This window comes from Pimephales promelas, chromosome 16 (assembly GCF_988280905.1).
Source record: "Pimephales promelas chromosome 16, fPimPro1.hap1.1, whole genome shotgun sequence".
In the NCBI taxonomy this organism is placed as follows: Eukaryota; Metazoa; Chordata; class Actinopteri; order Cypriniformes; family Leuciscidae; genus Pimephales; species Pimephales promelas.
In genome coordinates this window covers 34,252,345-34,277,154 of record NC_142784.1, presented here as the reverse complement: position 1 = coordinate 34,277,154, position 24,810 = coordinate 34,252,345, and the positions used below count along the sequence as shown (strand labels likewise).

Below are 24,810 nucleotides of genomic sequence, written 5' to 3'. Positions count from 1 at the left end.
ATAAAAATTATCATTTTAGAAGAAAATTTAAAATGGCACTTAGAGGCTTTTGCATCTGAACTCTTCATATATATATATATATATATATATATATATTATATATATATATAATATATATATATATATAATATATATAATAATATATATATATATAATATATATAATAATATATATATATATATATATATATATATAGCTGAAACTTTCTTGATTTTCTTTGTGAAAAATATTAAATGTCGATTTTGTGGTGCCGTGACCCGGCCGCGTGCGCTCTTGGCCGGTTTCTTCCGATTCGGCGCTACAAACACACGGCAGTGACGCGACAGGCCGAATCATTACAGAAATGAAACAAACAAGCGTGTTTTCAGTCAGTACAGTTTTACTAGATATAGAGCAGCTGAGAGACGTATAAAACAGACACCGAGAGCAGAAACACACACACACACACACACACACCGCTCTGATGCTCCATAAGGCTGAATGGGGTTTTCACAGACGGTACCATTCAAAAGAGAAACACACCACAAATGAATCAACAGAAATCTGCCGGTTAGAAGCACCATCGCGATTGGTCGAATCTCTGAAGCGGCCTCTCGTGGCGAGGAGGAAATCAAGATGAAATGGGTTTTGCATCAGTCGGTACGAGGCGGAGTCTGTCATTGGTGGACGTCCCTGTCAGTCACAGAGGGGGGCGGGGCATGACGAGCACAGCTCGATCTCTTAAAGCGACGGCTCCCACGATCCCCCTCTCGCTCGCGTCTTCGCTTCATAGCACTGCGTATAAAAATCATTTAGATCATAAAGTCTCTCGGTTCATATTGTGATTTTCCTATACCGGCGTATTTACAAAACTCAGCGGCTGTAGTAAACATCTGGCGTATAAGTGCTGAGAAACCTCTCGTACCTCGGACAGGAATAAGAACGCATCGTAACGGATAAACACACGGGAATGAGATCGACACGAACTCGAACGCAGGAGGAAGTTCGCCGTGGAGGTCAGAGTTCATGCAGGCCAATGGACACAGAATGTAAACGACGTCTAGATGAACGGCCGGCTCAGGCCCGAAGCCCTTTTAAAAAGCACCGTTCCTCGTCCAGCCAATCAGATCGCTCGCCTTCCTGCTCTCCCTTCCGTAATATAATAGTTCTTCTGTATTTCCTTTATAATAAACTTAGTTAAGTACAATAAAGTAGAAAAATATTAGAGAACATATGCACAGTTAGTTTGTGTGTGATCTGTAGTGACTCGTGTTGTTTGAGTGTGTGTGCTGGGCTACTGGAGCACCGGCCGAACGACTCGGTGAACAAGAAGAAGAAGGAGCAGGAGGAGAAGTCAACGTTCAGCCCTTCCATTGGCTTGATGCTCATATCGTCGACGTTCTGTCCATCCCGTCTGCAGAGAGAGAGAGACATAAATCCGTGTTAAAGGCTGCATGAGATCAAAAATGAACTGATTTTTAATGGATATTGCAGTGTTTATTCTAAATAATTTATCGGTGCACATCATTATTGTGTTCAAATCAAGAGAACATCCAGCGTTTAATGTTGTTTATATGTCTATGTGGTGTTTTTAATACGCTTTAACACACACCATGTGTACGTTCATAAGTGGACGGCATTGCTGAGTATTTCCTCCTGAACCAAAGACGCGCTTTGAAATCTCCTGAGAAAATGATTCACTCAAAGACTTCACTCGTTTCATTACTGGACGAATCAGCGTTTTTGAACGAATCTCCTGAGTGAATGATTTAATGACTCACTCATAAAGACCTTTTCATTACTGGATGAATCAGCGTTTTTGAACGAATCTCCTGAGAGAATGATTCAATGATTCACTCAAAGACTTCACTCGTTTCATTACTGGACGAATCAGCGTTTTTGAACGAATCTCCTGAGTGAATGATTTAATGACTCACTCATAAAGACCTTTTCATTACTGGATGAATCAGCGTTTTTGAACGAATCTCCTGAGAGAATGATTCAATGATTCACGCAAAGACTTCACTCGTTTCATTACTGGACGAATCAGCGTTTTTGAACGAATCTCCTGAGTGAATGATTTAATGACTCACTCATAAAGACCTTTCATTACTGGATGAATCAGCATTTTTGAACAAATCTCCTGAGAGAATGATTCAATGATTCACGCAAAGACTTCACTCGTTTCATTACTGGACGAATCAGCGTTTTTGAACGAATCTCCTGAGTGAATGATTTAATGACTCACTCATAAAGACCTTTTCATTACTGGATGAATCAGCGTTTTTGAACAAATCTCCTGAGAGAATGATTCAATGATTCACGCAAAGACTTCACTCGTTTCATTACTGGACGAATCAGCGTTTTTGAACGAATCTCCTGAGAGAATGATTCAATGATTCACTCAAAGACTTCACTCGTTTCATTACTGAACGAATCAGCGTTTTTGAACGAATCTCCTGAGTGAATGATTTAATGACTCACTCATAAAGACCTTTTCATTACTGGATGAATCAGCGTTTTTGAACGAATATCCTGAGAGAATGATTCAATGATTCACGCAAAGACTTCACTCGTTTCATTACTGGATGAATCTGCGTTTTTGAACGAATCTCCTGAGAGAATGATTCAATGATTCACGCAAAGACTTCACTCGTTTCATTACTGGATGAATCAGCGTTTTTGAACGAATCTCCTGAGAGAATGATTCAACGATTCACTCAAAGACTTCACTCGTTTCATTACTGGATGAATCAGCATTTTTTGAACGAATCTCCTAAATTAATGATTCAATGACTCACTCATAAAGACTTCTTCATTACTGGATGAATCAGCGTTTTTTTGAACAAATCTCCTGAGAGAATGATTCAATGACTCACTCATAAAGACCTTTTCATTACTGGATGAATCAACGTTTTTTTTTTAACAAATCTCCTGAGAGAATGATTCAATGACTCACTCATTGAGAGAGAGAGAGATAAACCCGTGTTAAAGGCTGCATGAGATCAAAAATGAACTGATTTTTAATGGATATTGCAGTGTTTATTCTAAATAATTTATCGGTGCACATCATTATTGTGTTCAAATCAAGAGAACATCCAGCGTTTAATGTTGTTTATATGTCTATGTGGTGTTTTTAATCCGCTTTAACACACACCATGTGTAAGTTCATAAGTGGACGGCATTGCTGAGTATTTCCTCCTGAACCAAAGACATGCTTTGAAATCGCTGGCGTTTCTGACGTCAGAAACGACCATGTAACCAATCAGATCAACGTGTGATCGTCAACCAGTGGATCTCTGAGTGAGTGAGCAGAGCTCATTTGCATATTCATAGAACCGCGCATACTAAATGAGGCGAGGGTGTCGGGTTACATTCAAGATATTTTAAGGCATGAAGAATTTTTTTAAGGAAAAAACTTTTAAATGTGTCATTTTGGTGATCAAAGATGATTTAAGGGACTGTAAGTTCATGTAATCTTGAATGGAGAATATGGAGAATATGACAATAATAATTAACATTTAAGCAGGAAAACCTGTTCTAGTAGAGCCTGATAACATCAAGACTTATTAAGGCCAGTTCAAAGCTGTGATTGGATGATGTGTGATGGTGCTGCGCTGTGATTGGCCGTACCTCCTAAGGCATGCTCTGTCATGCTGAGGCACAGAGACTCCAGCGTGGGGTTAATCTCCAGATCGGTCCCCGGAACTTGGCATTCTGGGAACAATAAACAAGAGCATGGTATTCAGTGGAGATCAAACCATGCAGCAACAACAGCGAACACAGAGAACATGTGCAGGAATCAATGAGGTGGAGTGGAGTTATGCAGCATTTTAGACTTCCCTCGAGACTTCGCTCGTTTCATTACTGGACGAATCAGCGTTTTTGAACGAATCTCCTGAGTCAATGATTCAATGACTCACTCATAAAGACCTTTTCATTACTGGGTGAATCAGCGTTTTTGAACGAATCTCCTGAGAAAATGATTCAATGATTCACTCAAAGACTTCACTCGTTTCATTACTGGACGAATCAGCATTTTTGAACAAATCTCCTGAATGAATGATTCAATGATTCACTAAAAGACTTCACTCGTTTCATTACTGGATGAATCAGCGTTTTTTGAACGAATCTCCTGAATGAATGATTCAATGACTCACTCAAAGACTTTTTCATTACTGGATGAATCAGCGTTTTTTTAACGAATCTCCTGAATTGAGGATTCAATTATTTACTCAAAGACTTTACTCGTTTCATTTCTGGACGAATCAGCGTTTTTGAACGAATCTCCAGACTGAATGATTCAATGACTCACTCATAAAGAATTTTTCATTACTGTATGAATCAGCGTTTTTGAACGAATCTCCAGACTGAATGATTCAGTGACTCACTCATAAAGACCTTTTCATTACTGGATGAATCAGCGTTTTTGAACGAATCTCCTGAGTGAATGATTCAGTGACTCACTCATAAAGACCTTTTCATTACTGGATGAATCAGCGTTTTTGAACGAATCTCCTGAGTGAATGATTCAATGACTCACTCATAAAGACTTTTTCATTTCTGGATGAATCAGCGTTTTTTGGAACAAATCTCCTGAATGAATGAATGAATGATTTAATGACAAATACATATTAATATAAATTATGTATTGATGCGTGTACACAAGTTTTGGGAAATTTTTGTTAAATTATTTGCGAGAAGTTCACCTGCATATAAATAATAAATAAATCAGGCAATTATTATCCGTTCAGTGTGCTTTGGTCTTCAGAAGGCTGAAGGTCTGAGTATCGTCCAGAGATCAGGTGTGTGTGTGTGTGTGTGTGTGTGTGTGTGTGAGAGTACCTTGCTGTTGGAACAGAAGCATGGTCTGTGGAGACGTGTGAACGGGGAGAGAGTGTGTCCTCTGCACAGAACTCCTGCTCTGGCTCGGCATGCTGTTACTGCCTCCAGGATTCCCGAACCACAGGTTCTGAAACACACCATCACAGAGAACCGTATTAGTGTGTACAGGCCTGAGTCTCAGGCTTCGCTGTGGTGTGTGACTGACCTGTCGGCCCTGTGCGCTGACGGCCGCGGGGTTAGCGAGCGAGTGTCGCGGTGACGCTCCGGTCAGACCGCCGGCAGTCATCAGGCCCATGCGTCCGGGAGGCGGGGCTCCTCGCGCGGGCATCGGGAAGGGCCTCTGCCCACGTCTGCCCAATCCTGCGCTCACAGATCCAGCTGTGGGCAGAGAGTTCGATCCGTACGCCGGCCACCTGCGCAAACACACGGGATTCATCGTGAGCAGCAGCGCCGCGCGGCAGAGAGACTAGCGCTGCACGATTAATCGCGATGTTGAAACCGCAAAGGCTGTGATTGTTTGTTATGTGCAGCTTGTCAGTGAAGCACGGCTCTCCGTCTGAGTTTGAGTCGCTTATAACGTGCATTTGAAAAACATCTTTCCAAACATGAGGAGCATTTGTGAACCTCTTGTCCTTAAAGGAGTAGTTCACTTTTAAAAAAACACTTTTGCTGATAATTTACTCGCCCCCATGTCATCCAAGATGTCCATGTCTTTCTTTCTTCAGTTGAAAAGAAATGAAGGTTTTTAATGAAAACATTCCAGGATTTTCTCCATATAATGGACTTCAATGGGAACCAAACGGTTCAAGGCCCAAATGAGAGTTTCAGTGCAGCTTCAAAGGGCTTTAAACGACTCCAGACGATGAATAAGGGTCTTATCTAGTGAAACGATCGCTCATTTAATAAATAAATAACAAAAGTTTAAGTTTTATAAGCTCAAATGCTCACCTTGCTCTGTTTTGTGATGCTCGTTCGTGACTCGTTCGATGTTTTCGTGACATCAAAATGAACAAATCTTTTTTCGTGTCATTTGGTTCATTCAACGAACAAAATGACTCGGGGAAAAGATTCGTTCATTTTGATGAACGAGTTTGAATACGAGTCATGATCGCGCATCACAGAACAGAGCAAGGCGAGCATTTGTGCATATAAAACTTAAACTTTTGTATTTATTTTTTAAATGAGCGATCGTTTCGCTTGATAAGACCCTTATTCACCGTCTGGTGTCGTTTAAAGCCCTTTGAACAGTTTGCAGCTTTCGGACCTTGAACCGTTTGGTCCCCATTGAAGTCCATTATATGGAGAAAATCCTGGAATGTTTTCATCAAAAACCTTCATTTCTTTTCGACTGAAGAAAGAAAGACGTGGACATCTCGGATGACATGGGGGTGAGTAAATTATCAGCAAAAGTTTTTTTTAAAAGTGAACTACTCCTTTAAGGACAAGCTTTTACTCCAAATTCAATTCATGCACTGACAAACTGCGCATAACATAATCACAGCCTTTGCCACACATGGCGCGCGATTAAGCGCACAGCGCTGAGAGAGACGCAAGCGGACCGCAGCACACGCACCCTCTCCGGTACACGCCGCTGTCCATCATGGTTTTCCGCGGGAAGAGGCGGAGCAACTTCAGCACCTGCTGTTTCCACGATAGCAGCCGCTTCTTCTGCGTCTCTGTGAACGCCTGACAAACACAGCCTCGTTACTGATCGACAGAACACACTAGGGGTGTAACGAGACCCTCACGTCAGACATTTAGCGTTATCAGCACCCACAAATATTCCCCCATTGCATTATTATACATTATAGTAGTTTAATATAGTACTGACACTCACCTCGTGTGTAAGACATTTCTCTATGAGCTGCAGGTAACAGCTGATGTTCTCCTCATCCGGTCTCGACACCAACAACTGCGTACACACTGAACACACACACACACACAACACAATCCCAGTCAGATCTCACCATGCTCAATATTAATACTGATTAATCAGATAACACATTAACAATCATCATAATATGCTGAACACAGGGTTGGTACACACACTGTAAAATTAAATTCCAAGACTTTCAACTAATATTTATATTTTATTTATATTCAGCTTTATTCTAATTAACAGAAATGTTTTAAGAGTTTTAGATAACACTGTTTTTTTTCATCATAACATGTTGAAAAAACTCAATAATGTGTGTTTATTTGCAGAAAAAAAAAACGAAAGAAGAAAAGAAGAATTAAATTACAAGAACAAACAAATAAAAATAAAGACGCATTTTAAAAACATGTTTCAAATAAAAACATTACAAAAAATAATAAATTGCAACATGGCACAGTTTATAATTAAGTATAAATTAAGTAAATAAATAAATAAAGTATTTGCATCATTTATATATATATATATATATATATATATATATAAAATTTCCTCAAATTACTTATAATCTGCATGAATTTGTTAATTGTGAAAACAATAAAATATAAACAAGTTTAAATAATGTCTAGATTAAGTTTAAATCACTAATATATAAATCTGGTTATTGTGGATTTAAAAATCATTCAGATTAAACCTTGAAATAAATAAATAATTATATATATTATGTATATTTTGGAAGAAAAAAATAATAATAATAATAATATATAATAATAAATCTATATAAAATATATAATATAATATATATATATATATAAAATATATAATATAAATATATAATAAAATATGTAATAATATATAATAACATAATATATATATATTCCTTTTAATCAGTATGAATGTTACTTGTGAAAACAATAAGTCTAGAATGTAATTTGCATATATAATATGGATATATAAAATGCAATTTTTTTGAGCGCAGTGAACCTGAAGTGTGTGTGTGTTTGTACCTTTCCCCATCACACGCGTGAACTGCCCGGCGATGTCTCCGTCAGAGATGGGCGCGGTCGAGGACTCTCCATCACACGCTGGAGGATTGTGGGTCTGGAAGCCCTCGGGCTCCTTCTCTTCGCCGGGATTGGCTGCTTTATCGACAGGTGTAACTCCAGGCTCCACCTCCTTCTGGGCCGCAGTGGGCGGGGCATAGACTTTGATTGGCGTGATGATGATCTGCTGAAGCTCTTGCAAAGCATTCCGGACGTTCCCGCCTTCCAGAATATCCTGAAATCAACAACACGTTCAATGATGAGCACGACGAGAACGTGACGGAGCGCAGGTCCAGATCTTGCTGAATCGCTCACCTTCTCAAGAGACTTCAGGACGCTCTGCCGCTCTCGAAGCTTCTGTATGCTCAGAGCGATCTTGTGTCGCGCTCCCTTCGTCACGTTCTGAAAGAAACAGAGTCTGATGAAGGGCACAGCAAACGTGGCATACACCGATCCACTTTCAGAAGTTCACATTGTGAACGTGTGGTGGGCGGGGCTTAGCTGCTCAGGTGTTGATGTGGGCGGAGCTCACCTGCGACTCCAGGTGTTTCTCTGTGAGAATCATCATCTCTTCGTACGTCATCTGAGAAAACAGCGTCGCGTATTTATGCAGACGAAGACTCTTCAGCCAGGCCGGCACGTCTGGAGGAGGGACAGCACACAAAGCCAGTGAGATGACATTTCTCATGCGGTGAAATAAGATGTGTGTGTGTGTGTGTGTGTGTGTGTGTGAGCTCAGCCTGGTCACCTTTCATTCCACTGCCGTCCTCCTGAAACGTGTTGCGCGCGTTGCTCTGATCCTCCGTCTGCTCGCTGCCCGACGAGGCGACGCTGCTCTGGGGCGACAGGGGGGCGTGTTCTGCCCCGGACACGCCCTGACACGCCTCCTCCTGGCTCAGCCAATCAGAGCTGCAGGCTGGCTGATTGGCAGGTGTGAGTGACATCGAGGGCTTCAGTGGGTTTGGGTGCACCTGACCAGGCAGTCCTGTGGAGCGATTAGATTCAAAATTAGTGAGCGACAGATAATGGGGCATATATTTAGAGATGGGCAACGATTAATCGCGATTAATTGCATCCAAAATAAGAGTTTGTGTTAAAATAATATATGTGTGCACTGTGTATAATTATTTTTACATATATGTATATATATATATTAGGGCTGTGCAAAAATTAATTGCGATTAATCGCATCCAAAATAAAAGTCTGTGTTTACATAATATATTTGTGTGTGCTGTATATAATTATTTTGTATATATAAATACCTATGCATGCATGTATATATTCAAGAATTATTTGCGCTTAAATTCTATATATATATATATAAATACATAATCTATATTATATAAATATAAATATTTTATATATGAATAACACATTTTCTTAAATATATACATGCATGTGTTTGTATTTATATATACAAAATAATTATACACAGCACACACAAATATATTATGTAAACACAGACTTTTATTTTGGATGCGATTAATCGCAATTAATTTTTGCACAGCCCTAATATAGATTTATACATTATATATATATAAATTTAAGTTTAAAATATGTATAATTAATATATATAAATATAAATTATGTATATATATATATATACACAGCATAAGCAAATATTTCTTAAATATAAGCATGCATATGTGTGTATTTATATATATATATATATATATTATGTAAAGAACTTCTATGTTGGATGTGATTCATCGTTTTGGATGCGATTAATCACTATATACACGTTTTAAACACGGCTAGAAATAAGACGAGTAAGATTTAATTAGTTTCTTAAATAAATTGATTGGATTATAAATATGCAGACCAGGTTTTTGAGTATTTAATACACATTCAGTTTTTTAGTACTATTCTATAAATGTAATCATTTCATTTATGTAAACCGGACAAATATGCATCGCATCATATCATTAGTTAAACTGTGGAATCTGAATGCCAGGAAAATGTAAAAAGTCAAAAGTCTTCATTATTAGGCTTTAAAATTGCAGTGAACCTGAACACACTAATTTCATGCGCGTGTATGTGCGACGTCTGCCTTTCCTGCTTACCCAGAGTCTTGTTTTACACAACCATTGAGGAATTTTACCCAAAGTATGTAACGAACTTTACTTTACAGGAAGACCCGAAAGAATCACACCAACTTGTGGAAAATGGGCATCCGAAGCCCCCTTTAAAGGGTTAGTTGACCCAAAAATGAAAATTCTGTCAGTATTTATTTCCTCGCCCTCATGTTGTTCAACCCCGTAAGACCTTCGTTCATCTTCGCAACACAAATTAAGATATTTAAGATATTAAGATCACTCCATAGGCTTCTTGCTGGCATCGAAAAGTCATTAAAGACATCGTTAAAATAGTCCAAGTGACTACAGGGGCTCAATCTTAACTTTATCAAACGACGAGAACACTTTTTGTGCACCAAAACTAACAAAAATAACGACTTTATTTCAACTATTCACTTCCTTCTCCATGGGCCTGTAGTCAGTTAACGTAGTGTGATTGCGTAAAGCTACGTCACACGTAGGCTCACTATTGGCCGACGCTGGTCATGTGTGTGATGCGTGTGACGTACAATAACAGAAGCTTACGCTATTAAACTAGTAACCTGACTCGCGCAGAGGGAGAAATAAACCAATAGTTGAAATAAAGTCGTTATTTTTGTTGTTTTTGTGTTCTCGTCGTTTGATAAAGTTAAGATTGATCCACTGTAGTCACTTGGACTATTTTAACGATGTCTTTAATGACTTTTCGATGCCAGCAAGAAGCCTATGGACTAGTATGCAGGAGCGATCGTAATATCTTAAATATCTTAATTTGTGTTGCGAAGATGAACGAAGGTCTTACGGGGTTGGAACGACATGAGGGCGAGTAAATACTGACAGAATTTTCATTTTTGGGTGAACTAACCCTTTAAGGCACAAGCTGTGTCACCTGTGTTGACGGGCGATGAAGTAAAAATATTTTAAAAAGCTAGTACTATTGTAAAAATAAAATCAAGCCAGTGCGCTGGGTTAAATAAATAACCCAATTTGCTGGGTAAAATTAACCCAGCATGCGTTCGGTCCTATATTGACCCAGAACTTGGGTTAAAACACCCCGAAATTTGTGTTTTTTAGAGACTAGTCAGCACAAACTTGGCCAACTTCACCCCTTCCCTATGCCCATCTCAGAGCAGACGGGAAGGCACTGGTTACCTGTGTTGACGGGCGAGGTGACGCCCCCCGTGCCGGGGAAAGGCATGTGCCCGTTCTGGCCGGCCGGCGAGCTACAGGACGGCAGCTTCTCCTGCCAGGAGTACGCCGGCTCCAGGGACTCGGCCGAACAGGGCCACTCGTCGGAGCCCTGCCGAGCGTGGTGGTACGGGCCGGGCGGGGGTGGCCGGCTCGACAGGTGCTCCTCCAGGTGATTGAGCCACATGGCCAGGGAGTTGCGGTCGTCGAGCGTGGTGGCGGGGTGGATGAGGGCGTAGGACAGCAGCTGCCGGCTCTCCTCCACGAACAGGCTGCTCTCGATGGTGTGGCTCAGCACCTTCTGCAGGAGGTTCATGTACTCGCACTTGGCTTCGCTGTTGCGTGGCTGAAGCAGGGGGAGATGGGACAGCAGGAGGGACACGGCCTTCTCCTTCGGCTCCTGCTGCCACTGGCTCACGATGGCTACAGAGAGAGCGTAGGTTTATTTATAACTGTTCAAAACATAAGACACCGTTCATGCAAACATTACTCACTTATTAACTATTTGATCTGCCTGCACTGACACTGTTATTCAAGAACTGAGCTGGACGATGACATCACGGTTTACTCTAAAGCGGCTATATATATAAATAAACTAAATTAATAACTTTTTTACAACAAAAATCTTTTCTTTCTTTAAAAAGTTTGGAATAATTTAAATTTGTAAAATATTGTCTCTACAAAAAAAGGCTCTTCTGCTCACCAAGGCTAAATAAAAACCTAAAATAATGTAATTATTACAATGTAAAACAGCTGTTTTCTATGTGAGAATATAATGTACCGACTGACAATGACTACACAGAGAGAGAGAGATGGGTGGAGATTAGGGCGTGTCACTTTACGTTTGAAAAGCGGTTGCACAAATCGATCGGACCGACCAACAAAAGCTTCGAAAACGAAAATAGGGAATCGATTTTAACCAAATATGTACACTATTAATTTTAAAATAATTAAACAAATAAAAATAAGATAGATGTAACAAAACAATAAAAATAAAAGAATGAATTCTCACCAATTTTACGCACACCTACAAGTGAAACTCAGAAACATTTGAATATCGTGCAAAAGTTAATTTATTTCAGTAATTCAACTTAAAAGGTGAAATTAATATATTATATAGACTCATTACATGAAAAGTGAGATTTCAAGCCTTTATTTGTTATAATGTTGATGATTATGGCTTACAGCTTATGAAAACACCAAATTCAAAATTACAATATTGTGAAAAGGTTTTCATATTTCATGCTTTTATTTTTAAATATTACTCATTTCATTGTTTCTTTTGACTAGGTTCTTTCTTTAAAACAAGATTTTTTTTAAAAAAAGTTTGTAAATAATTTAAAAAAATGTTTTGTTTTTGAAAAGTCGTCTCTGTTCTCACCAAGGCAAAAACACAGTAAAAATTGTGAAATTATATAATTCACATAGAAAACAGCCATTTTACATTATACTAATATTTCACTGTTTTTTACTGTATTTTCCTCTTTACTGTATTTATCTGTACTTATCTTTTTAAATGAAGAACACAACCTAGTCAAATTAAAATAGTGAGATGAGCGAGTAATGTTCGGGTGAACGGTTAAGTTTAGAACAGTTCGAAATAAAAGCAACAGACCCGCACAATAAAACTAAGATCTCCGCCTCTCTCTCTCTCTCATCAGTCAATAAATGACACTTAACTCTATTCTCACATAGAAAACAGCTGCTTTACAGTAAAGTGTAATTTATTCCTGTGATCAAAGCATCATTACTCCAATCTTCAGTGTCACATGATCCTTCAGAAATCACTCTAATATCATGATCTGATGCTCAAGAAACATTTGTGGTTATTATCTTTGCTTCTTATTTTTGTAAAATCCATGATACCCCAAACTTTTGAATGGCAGTGCAAGTAAAAAAAAGAAAGAAATTATTACTTTTATTCAGCAAGAAAGCATTAAATTAATCAAAAGTGACAGCAAAAATATTCATAATGTTACAGAAGATTTACTGTGGTGTAAAAAGCGCTATATATATATAAAGGAGAACTTTCTATTCATCAAAGAATCCTGAAAAATCAGTGACAGGTGATCATCATCACAACTGTTATGACACTTATAAAAGAGCAGCATGTGGATGCACAGTAAATTAATTCTATTTTGATGAACTAGGCTATCCCTTTAAAATTAATACACTTGTCTGAAGACCAAGCTCCAGTCCTTCGGTGCGGATTATGATGGTTTTACCTGCATTGTTGGCTTCTGCCTCTAGTATGTGTATCTCTGTGCAGTCGGCCAGCCAGTGGTCCAGACAGATGTGCAGAAACCGGGCCTGTGTCCGAGAAACACGCTTCAACAACGACAACAGCGCCACCGTCTGTTCACACTCGTTCCAGCTCTTAAACCAGTCTGTCAAAATCCCCACTTGGTCCCGGAACATCATGGCGAGCTTCTTGAGAATCAGGGGCGGGGCTTAGGGGAGGGGGCGGGGTCTATATAAAATGGGGCGGGGTTACAAGCAAGTGCTCCAGTCCACTCAGAGATGCATTGGAAACCCCTCACATGGTTCTGGAGCACAGCGGACGCCACCGAGGCAGGGGTCAGGCGCTGGGGGTCAGAGGTCAAAGCTCACAGGTGGGAAGGATCCGTGAGGAAACGTAGACGCGTCTAGCGCATCTTCACTTCACGTACACGGATGCCGGCAGCTGCAGACACAAAACACGCGTGTTAAAAAATAAAGCACACTGAAACTAGGGATGCACCGACTTGTACATTTTGGCCGATGCCGATAATTCTTTATATTTGAAAGCCGATTACCGATAAATTGGTCGATAAATCTAAATTAAATTATTTTTATAATTTTTAGAGCCCGATTACAAAAACAACTATCTAACCATTAAAAGCCATGACCCAAACACAATTATAATGTTCATGCATCCTATAGTCCCTGTTTGTTGCACTGAACTGCATTTCCCTTTTTGAAGTAATTCCAATCATATTTCAGGCAATTCAAAACCATCACGTCTCAGCTGAAGGAAATAATCCATTATTTATTGGTATTTATATATCGGCCCAATAAAGATAACTTTGCAAATGAACATTTGTTGGACGATACCGCTATATCGTGCATCCCTGACTGAAACCCAACCAAACCTGAGGCGGTTCCCGTCTGAGACTCGTGCATCTCTCTTTCTGTCTCAGATTATAACAGAGCTAACACATAATCAGATTCCCACCGTACTGCAGACCACAGCAACTCTCAGCGGAGGATTACATCCATCCCCACAGCGGATCTGGACCCACACGCTACTCAACTACTCACATCCAGCACAGAGTACAGGGGAAAATCAGTCAGGCAGGGGGGAAAATCAGCCAGACGAACGTAAAATTAGCCAGACGAACGTAAAATCAACCATATGAGACTAGAATCAGCCAGACAAACGTAAAATCAGCCAGACGAATGTAAAATCAGCTAGACGAATGTAAAATCAGCCAGACGAACGGGAAATCAGCCAGACGATGGTAAAATTAGCCAGACGAACATAAAATCAACCATATGAGACTAGAATCAGCCAGACAAACGTAAAATCAGCCAGACAAACGTAAAATCAGCCAGACGAACGGGAAATCAGCCAGACGAGGGCAAAATCAGACAGATGAGGAAAAAAACAAATAGGGGAGGGTAAAATCAGCCAGACATGAGTAAAATCAGCCAGACAAACGTAAAATCAGCCAGACGAACACAATATCAGCCAGATGAAAGTAAAATCAGCCAGACGAACGTAATATCAGCCAGATGAAAGTAAAATCAGCCAGACGAAGGCATAATCAGCCAGACGAATGGGAAATTAGCCAGACGAACGTGAAATTAGCCAGACGAACGGGAAATCAGACAGATGAGGGGGGAAATCATATAGATGAGGGGGAAAACAAATAGGGGAGGGGAAAATTAGCCAAACAAGAGTAAAATCAGCCAGACGAGAGTAAATAAGCAAGACAATGGTAAAATCAGCCAGACGAACATAAAATCAGCAGACGAAAGTAAAATCAAATAGATGAGAGGAAAAAAACAAATAGAGGAGGATAAAATCTGTCAGACAAACTTAAAATCAGCCAGAAGGGAGTAAAATCAGCCAGATGAACATAAAATCAGTCAGGAGAGGGTAAAATCAGACAGAAAGAGTAAAAATCAGCCGCGGGTAAAATAATCAGTCAGATAAGGGTAAAAATCAGCCAGAGGAACGTAAAATCAGCCAGACGAGAGTAAAATAAGCCAGACGATGGTAAAATCAGCCAGAAAAACGTAAAATCAGCAAGACAAATTTAAAATCAGCCAGACGAATGTAAAATCAGCCAGACGAGAGTAAAATCACTCAGACAAGTGGAAAATAAGCCAGATGATGGTAAAATCAGCCAGAAAAACGTAAAATCAGCCAGACAAACGTAAAATCAGCCAGACGAATGGAAAATCAGCCAGACGAGAGTAAAATCACCCAGACAAGTGTAAATTCAGCCAGACGATGGCAAAATCAGCCAGACGAGAGTAAAATCAGCCAGACGAGGGCAAAACCAGCCAGACGAGAGTAAAATCACCCAGACGAGAGTAAAATTAGCCAGACGAGGGCAAAATCAGCCAGACGAGAGTAAAATCAGCCAGACGAGAGTAAAATCAGCCAGACGAGGGCAAAATCAGCCAGACGAGGGTAAATCACATAGATGAGGGGGAAAAACAAATAGAGGAGAATAAAATCAGTCAGACAAACTTAAAATCAGCCAGACAAACATAAAATCAGCCAGGAGATGGTTAAATCAGAAAGAAGGGGTACAAATAAGAATAAGAGAGAGGAGGGTAAAAATCAGCCAGACCAACGTAAAATCTGTCACACGCGGGTAAAATCAGAGAGAGTATGGTAAAATAATCAATCAGATATGGGTAAAAATCAGTCAGAGAAACACAAAATCAGCCAGACGAAACGTAAAATCAGCCAGAGGGCCATAAAATCAGGCAGAAAAAAAAAAACGTAAAATCAGCCAGACGAGGGGCTAAATCAGACATACTGGATAAAAATCAGCCAGGAGAGGATTAATTCAGACAGACAGACGGTAAAATATTGCCAGACACGGGTAAAATCAGTCAGACGAAAGTAAAATCAGCCAGACGAGGGTAAATCACATAGATTAGGTTAAAATCAGTGTAAATTTAATACGAAACGAGTAGGCCTAAACACAGTCATAAGACAAAAGAGAGTAAAAATCACAAATATGATGTGTAATATCAGGGTAAATAAAAAGAATTCAGTAAATGAATACAGTGGAAGAATGGTAATTTCAGGGACATGGGGTGTAAAAACAGGGTATATATATTAAAGAGAAGAGAATAAAAGAGTAAATAGAGTGAGAAGAGGGGCACATTCAGACAGGTGAGGGTGTATAATCACACACATGATCAAGAGTAACAGTCAGGAGGAGATAACTCTGTCAGATGGGCGTATAATCAGTAAAATAACAGATGAGGTGTAAATGCAGATCAACGAGGTAAAATCAGTGCATCATCATGTCGGAAAAGGGACAAACGCAGTCAGATCTTTCATGTTATGCTAAAGTCATCAGGACAGCGGATAAAACCAGTTAAATATGAAATCTGAATGTGAATTATATCGATGTGAGGCGGTGTATCGATAGCCGCTGTTAGCTTTCAATCACACACATACATCGCTATTAAAGTCATAGTAAATAAAACAAACACACGTGTAGTGATCGGAATGATTAAAAATGCAACAGCGGTTAACATCTATCTTTGTAAATGCTTAATCACAGCCGAAATGAAATAAACACTGAGCACTGAAGCGCGGCTAACAGGCCTGATGCTAAAGCTAATGCTAACACCAGTCTGACTGAACACTCACACACATAAACACCCGAACACACCGTGTAACAATAACACACCTGATTCTTCATTACACTCGGTAACACAGAGTTCATAAGGGGAAGCATCGCCAACACACACTACCAACTCAAACCCAGAGCTAACACACTCATACACACAGATTAATCACACCGCACTAACACACATACACACACACTTACTGAGCAACACGCGCGAAATATGCGTGCAAACACTCCGGTGAAAGAGAAACACACACCCGGCCCTGAAGAAGATCACCGGAGCCGCTGTAACGTTACCGAACGACAGACCGAACCAGCGCGCGCTCACTCTCTCTCTCTCTCTCTCTCTCTCTCTCTCTCTCTCTCTCTCTCTCTCTCTCTCTCTCTCTCTCTCTCTCTCTCTCTCTCTCTCTCACACACACACACACACACACACACAGACAGACTGGAGCTCTCTCTCTCTCTCTCTCTCTCTCTCTCTCTCACACACACACACACACACACACACACTGGAGCTCTCTCTCTCAATTCAATTCAATTCAATTCAATTCAGAAAGCTTTATTGGCATGACAAAAAATACATTTTGTATTGCCAAAGCGTCAAAACAACATAGAAAATGATTTGGAACATTTAGTACACAAAATATTAAAACTGATATCATAAAACAATAATAATAAAATGAACAGATTAATAAATAAAATAAAATGGATTTAGAAATCATATATATATATATATATATATATATATATATATGTATATATATACATAAAAAGAACAATATTGAACATTATATACATGTGTGTAGGTCTTAGGCTGTGAGAGAGTGTGTGTTTAGTGTATGTTTGCTGGTTTCTGGTCGTCCCTCAGGATGTGGCAGGATGCTACAAATTTTGCAGCTATATTTGAGCATTTGGCTTCTTCGCCAAGAATGAAACAAAGTTTTTGGGTCGGATTACAGGTGTTAAATTGGGGAAATATATGATTAATTTTGGGGTAATAGTGGTCTCTAATGTGTTCATATTTTGGGCATTCTGTGAGGAAGTGCAGCTCGGTCTCCGTCACTCCCAGGGTGCAGTGCGGGCAGAGTCTGTCCTCACGGGAGAGCCAGGTCTGTCTGCGCCGGCCCGTCTCGATGGCCAGGCTGTGCTCGCTGAGTCTGTACATCGTCAGGGTTTTCCTGAGTCTCACATCACTCACTGTGCTCAGGTAGTTCGCAACGGTGTACTCTCGATTTAGTGCCGAATAACATTCCAGTTTGTGTTGGTTTTTAATGGTGTTTGTCCAATGGGTGATGTACTTGTCTTGTCTTCTCTCTCTCTCTCTCTCTCTCTCACACACACACATCAATATGGGCCAACATTTCTAAAGAATGCTTGTTGAATCAATGCCACAAGAATTAAGGCAGTTCTGAAGGCGAAAGGGGGTCGAACACAGTATTGGTATAGTGTTCCTAATAATCCTCCTTTAAAAATTAGAATTTCATGAAGCTAATATATTATATAGACTCATTACATGCAAAGTGAGATATTTCAAGCCTTTATTTGTTAGAATTTTGATGATTATGGCTTATATTAAAACCTTTTCACAATATTCTAGAATGGATAAAAATAAGACAGACCAATGTAAAATCAATCAGATGCGGGTAAAATCAGAAAGAGCATGGTAAAATAATCAGTCAGATAAGGGTAAAAATCAGCCAGACGAACGTAAAATCAGCCAGACAAACGTAAAATCAGCCGGACAATGGTAAAATCAGCCAGACGAACGTAAAATCAGCCAGACGAGACTAAAATCAGCCAGACGAACGTAAAATCAGCCAGACGAATGTAAAATCAACTAGACGAGACTAGAATCAGCCAGACGAACGTAAAATCAGCCAGACGATGGTAAAATCAGCCAGACGAACGTAAAATCAGCCAGACGAGACTAAAATCAGCCAGACGAACGTAAAATCAGCCAGACGAATGTAAAATCAACCAGACGAGACTAGAATCAGCCAGACGAACGTAAAATCAGCCAGACGATGGTAAAATCAGCCAGACGAACGTAAAATCAGCCAGACGAGACTAAAATCAGCCAGACGAACCTAAAATCAGCCAGACGAACGTAAAATCAACCAGACGAGACTAGAATCAGCCAGACGAACGTAAAATCAGCCAGACGATGGTAAAATCAGCCAGACGAACGTAAAATCAGCCAGACGAGACTAAAATCAGCCAGACGAACCTAAAATCAGCCAGACGAACGTAAAATCAACCAGACGAGACTAGAATCAGCCAGACGGATGTAAAATCAGCCAGACGAACGTAAAATCAGCCAGACGAATGTAAAATCAGCCAGACGAACATAAAATCAGCCAGACGAACGTAAAATCCACCAGACGAACGTAAAATCAGCCAGACGAACGTAAAATCAACCAGACGAGACTAGAATCAGCCAGACGAATGTAAAATCAGCCAGACGAACGTAAAATCAGCCAGACGAACGTAAAATCCGCCAGACGAACATAAAATCAGCCAGACGAACATAAAATCAGCCAGACGAGACTAAAATCAGCCAGACGAACGTAAAATCCGCCAGACGAGACTAAAATCAGCCAGACTAGAGTAAAATAAGCCAGACGAGACTAACATCAACCAGACGAGAGTAAAATAAACCAGACGATGATAAAATCACCCAGACGAATGTAAAATCAGCCAGACAAGAGTAAAATCAGCCAGGGAGAGGGTTAAATAAGAAAGAAGGGGTAAAAATCAGCCAGATGAGAGTAAAATCAGCTAGGAGAGGGTTAAATCAGACAGACTGGATAAAAAACACCTCAAACTAAAAAAATTAGAATATCATGAAACTAATAAATTATATAGACTCATAAATGCAAAGTGAGATATTTCAAGCCTTTATTTGTTATAATGTTGATGATGGCTTACATAATCTGAAAACCTTTACACAATATTCTAATTTTGATTTTTTTGTGGTTTTCATTAGCTGTGTAAGCCATAATCATCAACATTATAACAAATATTTCTAATATAGTTGAGCATTACTATGGAGTGCTGGTACAGTGCTGGTGATCAGTGCTGCCCTCTGCTGGAGGGGCTGGAACTGCAGTGACTGTTTGACAACCAACCACACAACAATCATTTCAGCTCAACATTTTGTTGTCTGTAAAAAATCTGAAATAAATAACCACATATGTGAATATCGTCTTAGCAATTCAGTTGCAAATACTCTGTCATTCTTCAAGACACCATTAGATGGTGAGTTTGACGTCAAATCCCCCAGAAAGCGTGTTCAGCATCCTGTCACAAGAGCCCAAAGAGGAACCGCAGAGCTGCAGGATGGTAAGACGGGTCTCATCAATGCTTCTGTCTGATCCAATATGATCAATAATGTGTTTGAGTCTCAAAGTATCGTGAGCTGCAGCTTTAGAGTCGCTTTATGATATATGATCATTTTGTTTGAAGAGGAAGCAACGAATTACAGCAGAAAACAACACTTCCTGTCCTCAATCTCTTACACAAGTGCAGTTATACTGGCGTTAACCCAGCTAAAAGGGAACTTTCTAACTTTGTTGTGAACAATGTTTCGGAACCATTCAAAAGTAACATTCCCAAAAATGTGTGCAAAATGACTAAATGGAAAGTTGGAAAACTGGATGTTTGAAGCATTCAGAGAACATTCTAGATATAAAATTTTCATAAATTAATGTGGGTTGTTAGCAAAATGTTCTTAGAGTGATTGTAATCATTGGAGTTATGAATACATGGTTCATGTTTCATCAGTCGAGTTCTTTAGTCGTGTGCGAGGTGGACGCCAGTCTGCAGGAGAAGCTCAAGAAGTTTCGCTTTCGCAAGGAGACGAGCAACGCAGCCATTCTGAGTGAGTTTCACAAACCAGTGTGTGTGAATAAAAGCACCTCTTCTCACACCGGAGCTCTTTTACTCATTTAAAGCATGTTTTCTTTAGTGAAGATCGATATGGAGAAACAGCTGGTCATCCTGCAGGAAGAGTATGAGGTCAGTGTGTGTGTTTGTGATGCTCTGAGGGTCACGAGGTTAAAGGTCGTCGCTCTGTTTACCTCTCTTCTGTGTGTGTGTGTGTTTCAGAATATCTCTCTGGATGAACTCAGAGAAGAACTTCCAGAGCGTCAGCCACGATATCCTTACCGGGATCTTGTAGTTAACTAAAACCATACATCACCCAGCCAAAAAAAGGCCACTTTTTGGATTTAAATAGGCAAATGCTTACGTTACGAGTCTATGATTGGATCATTGTTGCAGTGATTATTATGTTTCTAGCATGTTATGTGTTTGGCTACAGTTCTTCTAACCCAATTGATGGAGTGGTGGATGCTTTTAATTTCTTAAACAACCTTTTTCCATGGTCTGGGTGAAGAGTTTTCCAGTTAAAAGTGATAGAGGACAACTAGGAAAGGAGTTCTGGTGAAACGGTTTACTGTTTGAAATTAACAAACCTCGTTAGACCGTTATACTATGCCTACCAGTGTTTTTTAATTATAGGTTAAAAAACGAAAGTGTACGCCCATAGCTAGACAAGCCTAAGTTACAGGGGAAAAAATACCGTAACGTTAGCTGTCTGGCTCGTAAGTTAGCTTGAGGGATCTCCGAGCTGAGCGCTAGATAATCCGTCAGGCGTAACCAGGGAAACCGAGCTATTGTTTATAAAAAAAAAATCGATTTCGATTTAAAACTAATTCAAATATAAACTAATAATGTTTTAAAAATGTGGCAAGTGACCAGTCCAGGGTATAAGCGGGTTAATGCCCGACGAGTTGTTCATTGTAAGGTATTAATTAATGGACTTCGGCGGAGGCAACCGTCGTTACCGTCCGCCGTCGTCCATTAAGCAAACGACAACGGCAGCCGGAAGTAAACTGTTAACTGCCGTAGCTAAAGAGCGCAAAAATCACTAAGCGCAACAGTAACGAGGAAGGCATAGTGGATAATTTAATCATATATCAGACAATACAAAAAAGAAAGTGATTTTAAAAAGTAAGAGAAGGGTTGATTTTGGCATTTAATGATATACAGAAACGATAACAAATCCAACCTAAACCATTATATTAACCGTCACGTAACGACTACGGAAAATCAGCTGTTCTCCCGTTAAAGACGTTTACAGTAGAAAGTCGCAAAGGAGAAGTTAATGTCGCGCATGCGCAATAGAACGACAGAATGCAGGAAGTTCATAATGGCCATGGATGACAAAGCTCAGATTGTTGTAGGCTCATAACATCACAACATTTACTTTTAGGGCATCAGCTTTTGGTCAAGATCTTGTATTAAGAGTCCAGCGCTCTGTAAAGTCTCCTCCAGCACATCCTAAAGACTTTCAGTGAATTTAAGATCTGGACTCAGAGGAGCCGATTCATGTGTGAAAATGATTCTTGCTCCTCACAACCATTCTTTCAGCATTTGAGCCGGATGAATCTTGACATTGTCATAAACATAAACCTGATTGTGAGAATATCCAACAGGAACTCGGTTCTCAGAACCTTGGTTTAAATGCTGGCAAAGCTCTTTCAAAGTCTATTTAAAAAAGTAATGTTCAGAAACGTTAGCGTTAGCAAAAGCTTGTTTATTGAGAATGCCGGACAGCCAGCTAGTAATGCATACAGTAATCCAGTCTAGAGGTCATGAATGCATGAACCAACTTTTCTGCTTCAGAAACACATAGCATGTTCTGTAGCTTAGCAATGTTTCTAAGGTGGAAGAAGGCTATTTTTGTAACATATGAAATATGATTTTCAAAAGAAAAGTTGCTGTCTAATATAACTGTAGAGGATGAAGTTATCAGATCCTTATAAATACATTTATATTATACATATTATATTCTATTATTCTATTATATTCTATTATTACTATTGTATTATAATACATATTATATTCTAAGAGACTCTGTGTACAGGTTTTCGGTCTAAATCTGAATTTAATAGAAGAAAATTACAGGTCATCCAATATTTTATATCTTTAACACACTTGGATAATTTAGAGATTTCTTTTAGTTGTGATGAAATATATGCTAAGTATCATTAGCATAACAGTCAAAACTAATTCTTATTTCGTTTTCTTATTATATTACCAAATGACAGCTATATATTGAAAACAGCAGAGGGCCTAACACTGAGCCTTGAGGCACTCCATAACTTACTGAGGTTAACTTAGATTTTTCCCCATTTAAAAAGACAAAATGTTAAATATCTTGCTGTGAGATAACCCTGATGTGTTCAGTGTGAGTGCTTTCTTTAACTCGGCACACGTATATTGTGTACAGTTATAAACTGACCCACGGCGACGGGCGCGTGTCGTATCCGCTCTGCTTTATCTTCTCCAGTCCTGTGGGTGAGTATTAGTAAAGATCTCTGTTAGCTGGAGACTCTCGGTATAACAGTGCATGTGCTTCACATTCTGCTCATGATTTCCACTGGAGTCGCTGCTGAATGTCTTACGGAGATGTTAACTCTCACAGGCTGTAAACCCGAGCAGCAGATGATGTACGCGGGCAGCAAGAACAGGCTGGTTCAGTCCGCAGATCTCACGAAGGTAAAGTGTTAAGTATTCATACTTAATATACCTCATGCTTTTTGAACTTGATTAGTCATTAATTCAAGCTGAAAATCGAAAAATATTGCGCAATACTAATAATAATAATCAAAATTATAACAAATAAAGGCTTGAAATATCTCACTTTGCATGTAATGAGTCTATATAATATATTAGTTTCACCTTTTAAGTTGAATTACTGAAATATATGAAATTTTGCGCTAAATTATAATTTTTTCAAGTTTCTGTATTGTTATGCGTTAAATAAGCAATGATGAAACAGAATCTCTAGCTTTCTTCGGACTGTATGAGACACATTTGAAAATTATGAAAAAAATAGGGCTGTGCAAAAATTAATTGCAATTAATCGCATCCAAAATAAAAGTCTGTGTTTACATAATATATTTGTGTGTGCTGTATATAATTATTTTGTATATATAAATACACACACATGCATGTATATATTTAAGAAAATGTGTTATTCATATATAAAATATTTATATTTATATAATATAGATTATGTATTTATAAATATATACAGAATTTAAGCGCAAATAATTCTTAAATATATACATGCATGCATAGGTATTTATATATACAAAATAATTATATACAGCACACACAAATATATTATGTAAACACAGACTTTTATTTTGGATGCGATTAATCGCAATTAACTTTTGCACAGCCCTAGAAAAAAATTAACCCATAAGTTGAGTTCTATATGAATGCATGCTATATTAGACACCTAAAGTTATGTTAATAAACTATTACTTAACAAAATTACAATTATTATGAATAAAAGCATTTTTTGCACACTTGTCTGATTGATTTGTTGAAACAAATTCATAATAGCAATAAATCTTTTCTGTCTGCAGATTTTCGAGGTTCGTAATCCGGACGACCTGACCGAAGAATGGCTGAAGGAGAAATTGTCATTTTTTCGCTAAATAGCAACCGTAATCATGAAATCATGCAGAAATCAACGATCAAAACTGTTATTGTGTTTAAAAAACAGAACAAAAAACTTTATCATAATTCTTTTTCATGTCATTTTCTCAAATGTCTCATGTCAGACATTATGTCTGTAAGTCTGTGTGAACCATGTTCACAGTGGCCTAAAGCATTTTAATGAATATATATTATTCAGAAGATAAATCATGTTTGATCAATCAAGTCTCTGTGTTTTTACAGTCCCTCCAGGATTTCACGATTTTTTTGTGTGATTTTATGCGATCAAAATGACTGATTTTGAGGTGGTAATTTCCAAAAATGTGTGAAAAAATTAGCTATTTATATATAACATTTACCATAATAGTATAGTAGATGTACGTATGAAGTAAAGTTCAGGTGTAGAGAATCACATTATCTACCAACATCACCCACATCAAGAAACTCAA

At 39.0% G+C, this 24,810-nt stretch overlaps 2 protein-coding genes across 6 annotated transcripts; one reads left to right on the top strand and one right to left on the bottom strand.

Moving 5' to 3' along the window:
* Window positions 1-166: 166 nt before the first annotated feature.
* Window positions 167-17,298, bottom strand: samd4b (sterile alpha motif domain containing 4B). Of its 4 annotated transcripts, none has more exons than XM_039684942.2 (13): window positions 17,048-17,298; window positions 13,208-13,665; window positions 10,947-11,405; window positions 8,489-8,725; window positions 8,273-8,382; window positions 8,056-8,142; window positions 7,705-7,975; window positions 6,662-6,747; window positions 6,398-6,510; window positions 5,030-5,237; window positions 4,825-4,951; window positions 3,613-3,696; window positions 167-1,393 (listed from the first exon to the last, which is right to left on the bottom strand). In XM_039684942.2, the coding sequence occupies exons 2-13, from the start codon at window positions 13,401-13,403 to the stop codon at window positions 1,365-1,367; spliced, it is 2,007 nt and encodes a 668-aa protein (XP_039540876.2). In that variant the 5' UTR covers window positions 13,404-13,665; window positions 17,048-17,298; the 3' UTR covers window positions 167-1,364. The 4 variants fall into 4 exon arrangements, with proteins under 4 accessions (XP_039540876.2, XP_039540878.2, XP_039540877.2 ...); XM_039684944.2 differs by having other exon boundaries at window positions 17,104-17,298; XM_039684943.2 differs by lacking the exon at window positions 17,048-17,298 and adding an exon at window positions 16,907-17,041.
* Window positions 16,420-24,582, top strand: gmfg (glia maturation factor, gamma). Of its 2 annotated transcripts, XM_089121570.1 has the most exons (8): window positions 16,420-16,495; window positions 20,092-20,188; window positions 20,630-20,726; window positions 20,814-20,863; window positions 20,954-21,003; window positions 23,127-23,209; window positions 23,337-23,410; window positions 24,289-24,582. In XM_089121570.1, the coding sequence occupies exons 2-8, from the start codon at window positions 20,102-20,104 to the stop codon at window positions 24,358-24,360; spliced, it is 513 nt and encodes a 170-aa protein (XP_088977696.1). In that variant the 5' UTR covers window positions 16,420-16,495; window positions 20,092-20,101; the 3' UTR covers window positions 24,361-24,582. The 2 variants fall into 2 exon arrangements, with proteins under 2 accessions (XP_088977696.1, XP_039540882.2); XM_039684948.2 differs by lacking the exon at window positions 16,420-16,495 and having other exon boundaries at window positions 19,958-20,188.
* The last annotated feature ends 228 nt before the right edge of the window (window positions 24,583-24,810 follow it).

Coding starts and splice junctions, on each gene's coding strand:
- gmfg (XM_089121570.1), top strand. CDS start 20,102: ATGGTGAGTTTGACGTCAAATCCCCCAGAAAGCGTGTTCAGCATCCTG. Junction 20,189..20,629: donor AACCGCAGAGCTGCAGGATG/GTAAGACGGGTC, acceptor ATGTTTCATCAG/TCGAGTTCTTTAGTCGTGTG. Junction 23,411..24,288: donor AGTCCGCAGATCTCACGAAG/GTAAAGTGTTAA, acceptor TTCTGTCTGCAG/ATTTTCGAGGTTCGTAATCC.
- samd4b (XM_039684942.2), bottom strand. CDS start 13,403: ATGATGTTCCGGGACCAAGTGGGGATTTTGACAGACTGGTTTAAGAGC. Junction 11,406..13,207: donor GGCAGAAGCCAACAATGCAG/GTAAAACCATCA, acceptor CTCTCTCTGTAG/CCATCGTGAGCCAGTGGCAG. Junction 1,394..3,612: donor GACAGAGCATGCCTTAGGAG/GTACGGCCAATC, acceptor CTCTCTCTGCAG/ACGGGATGGACAGAACGTCG.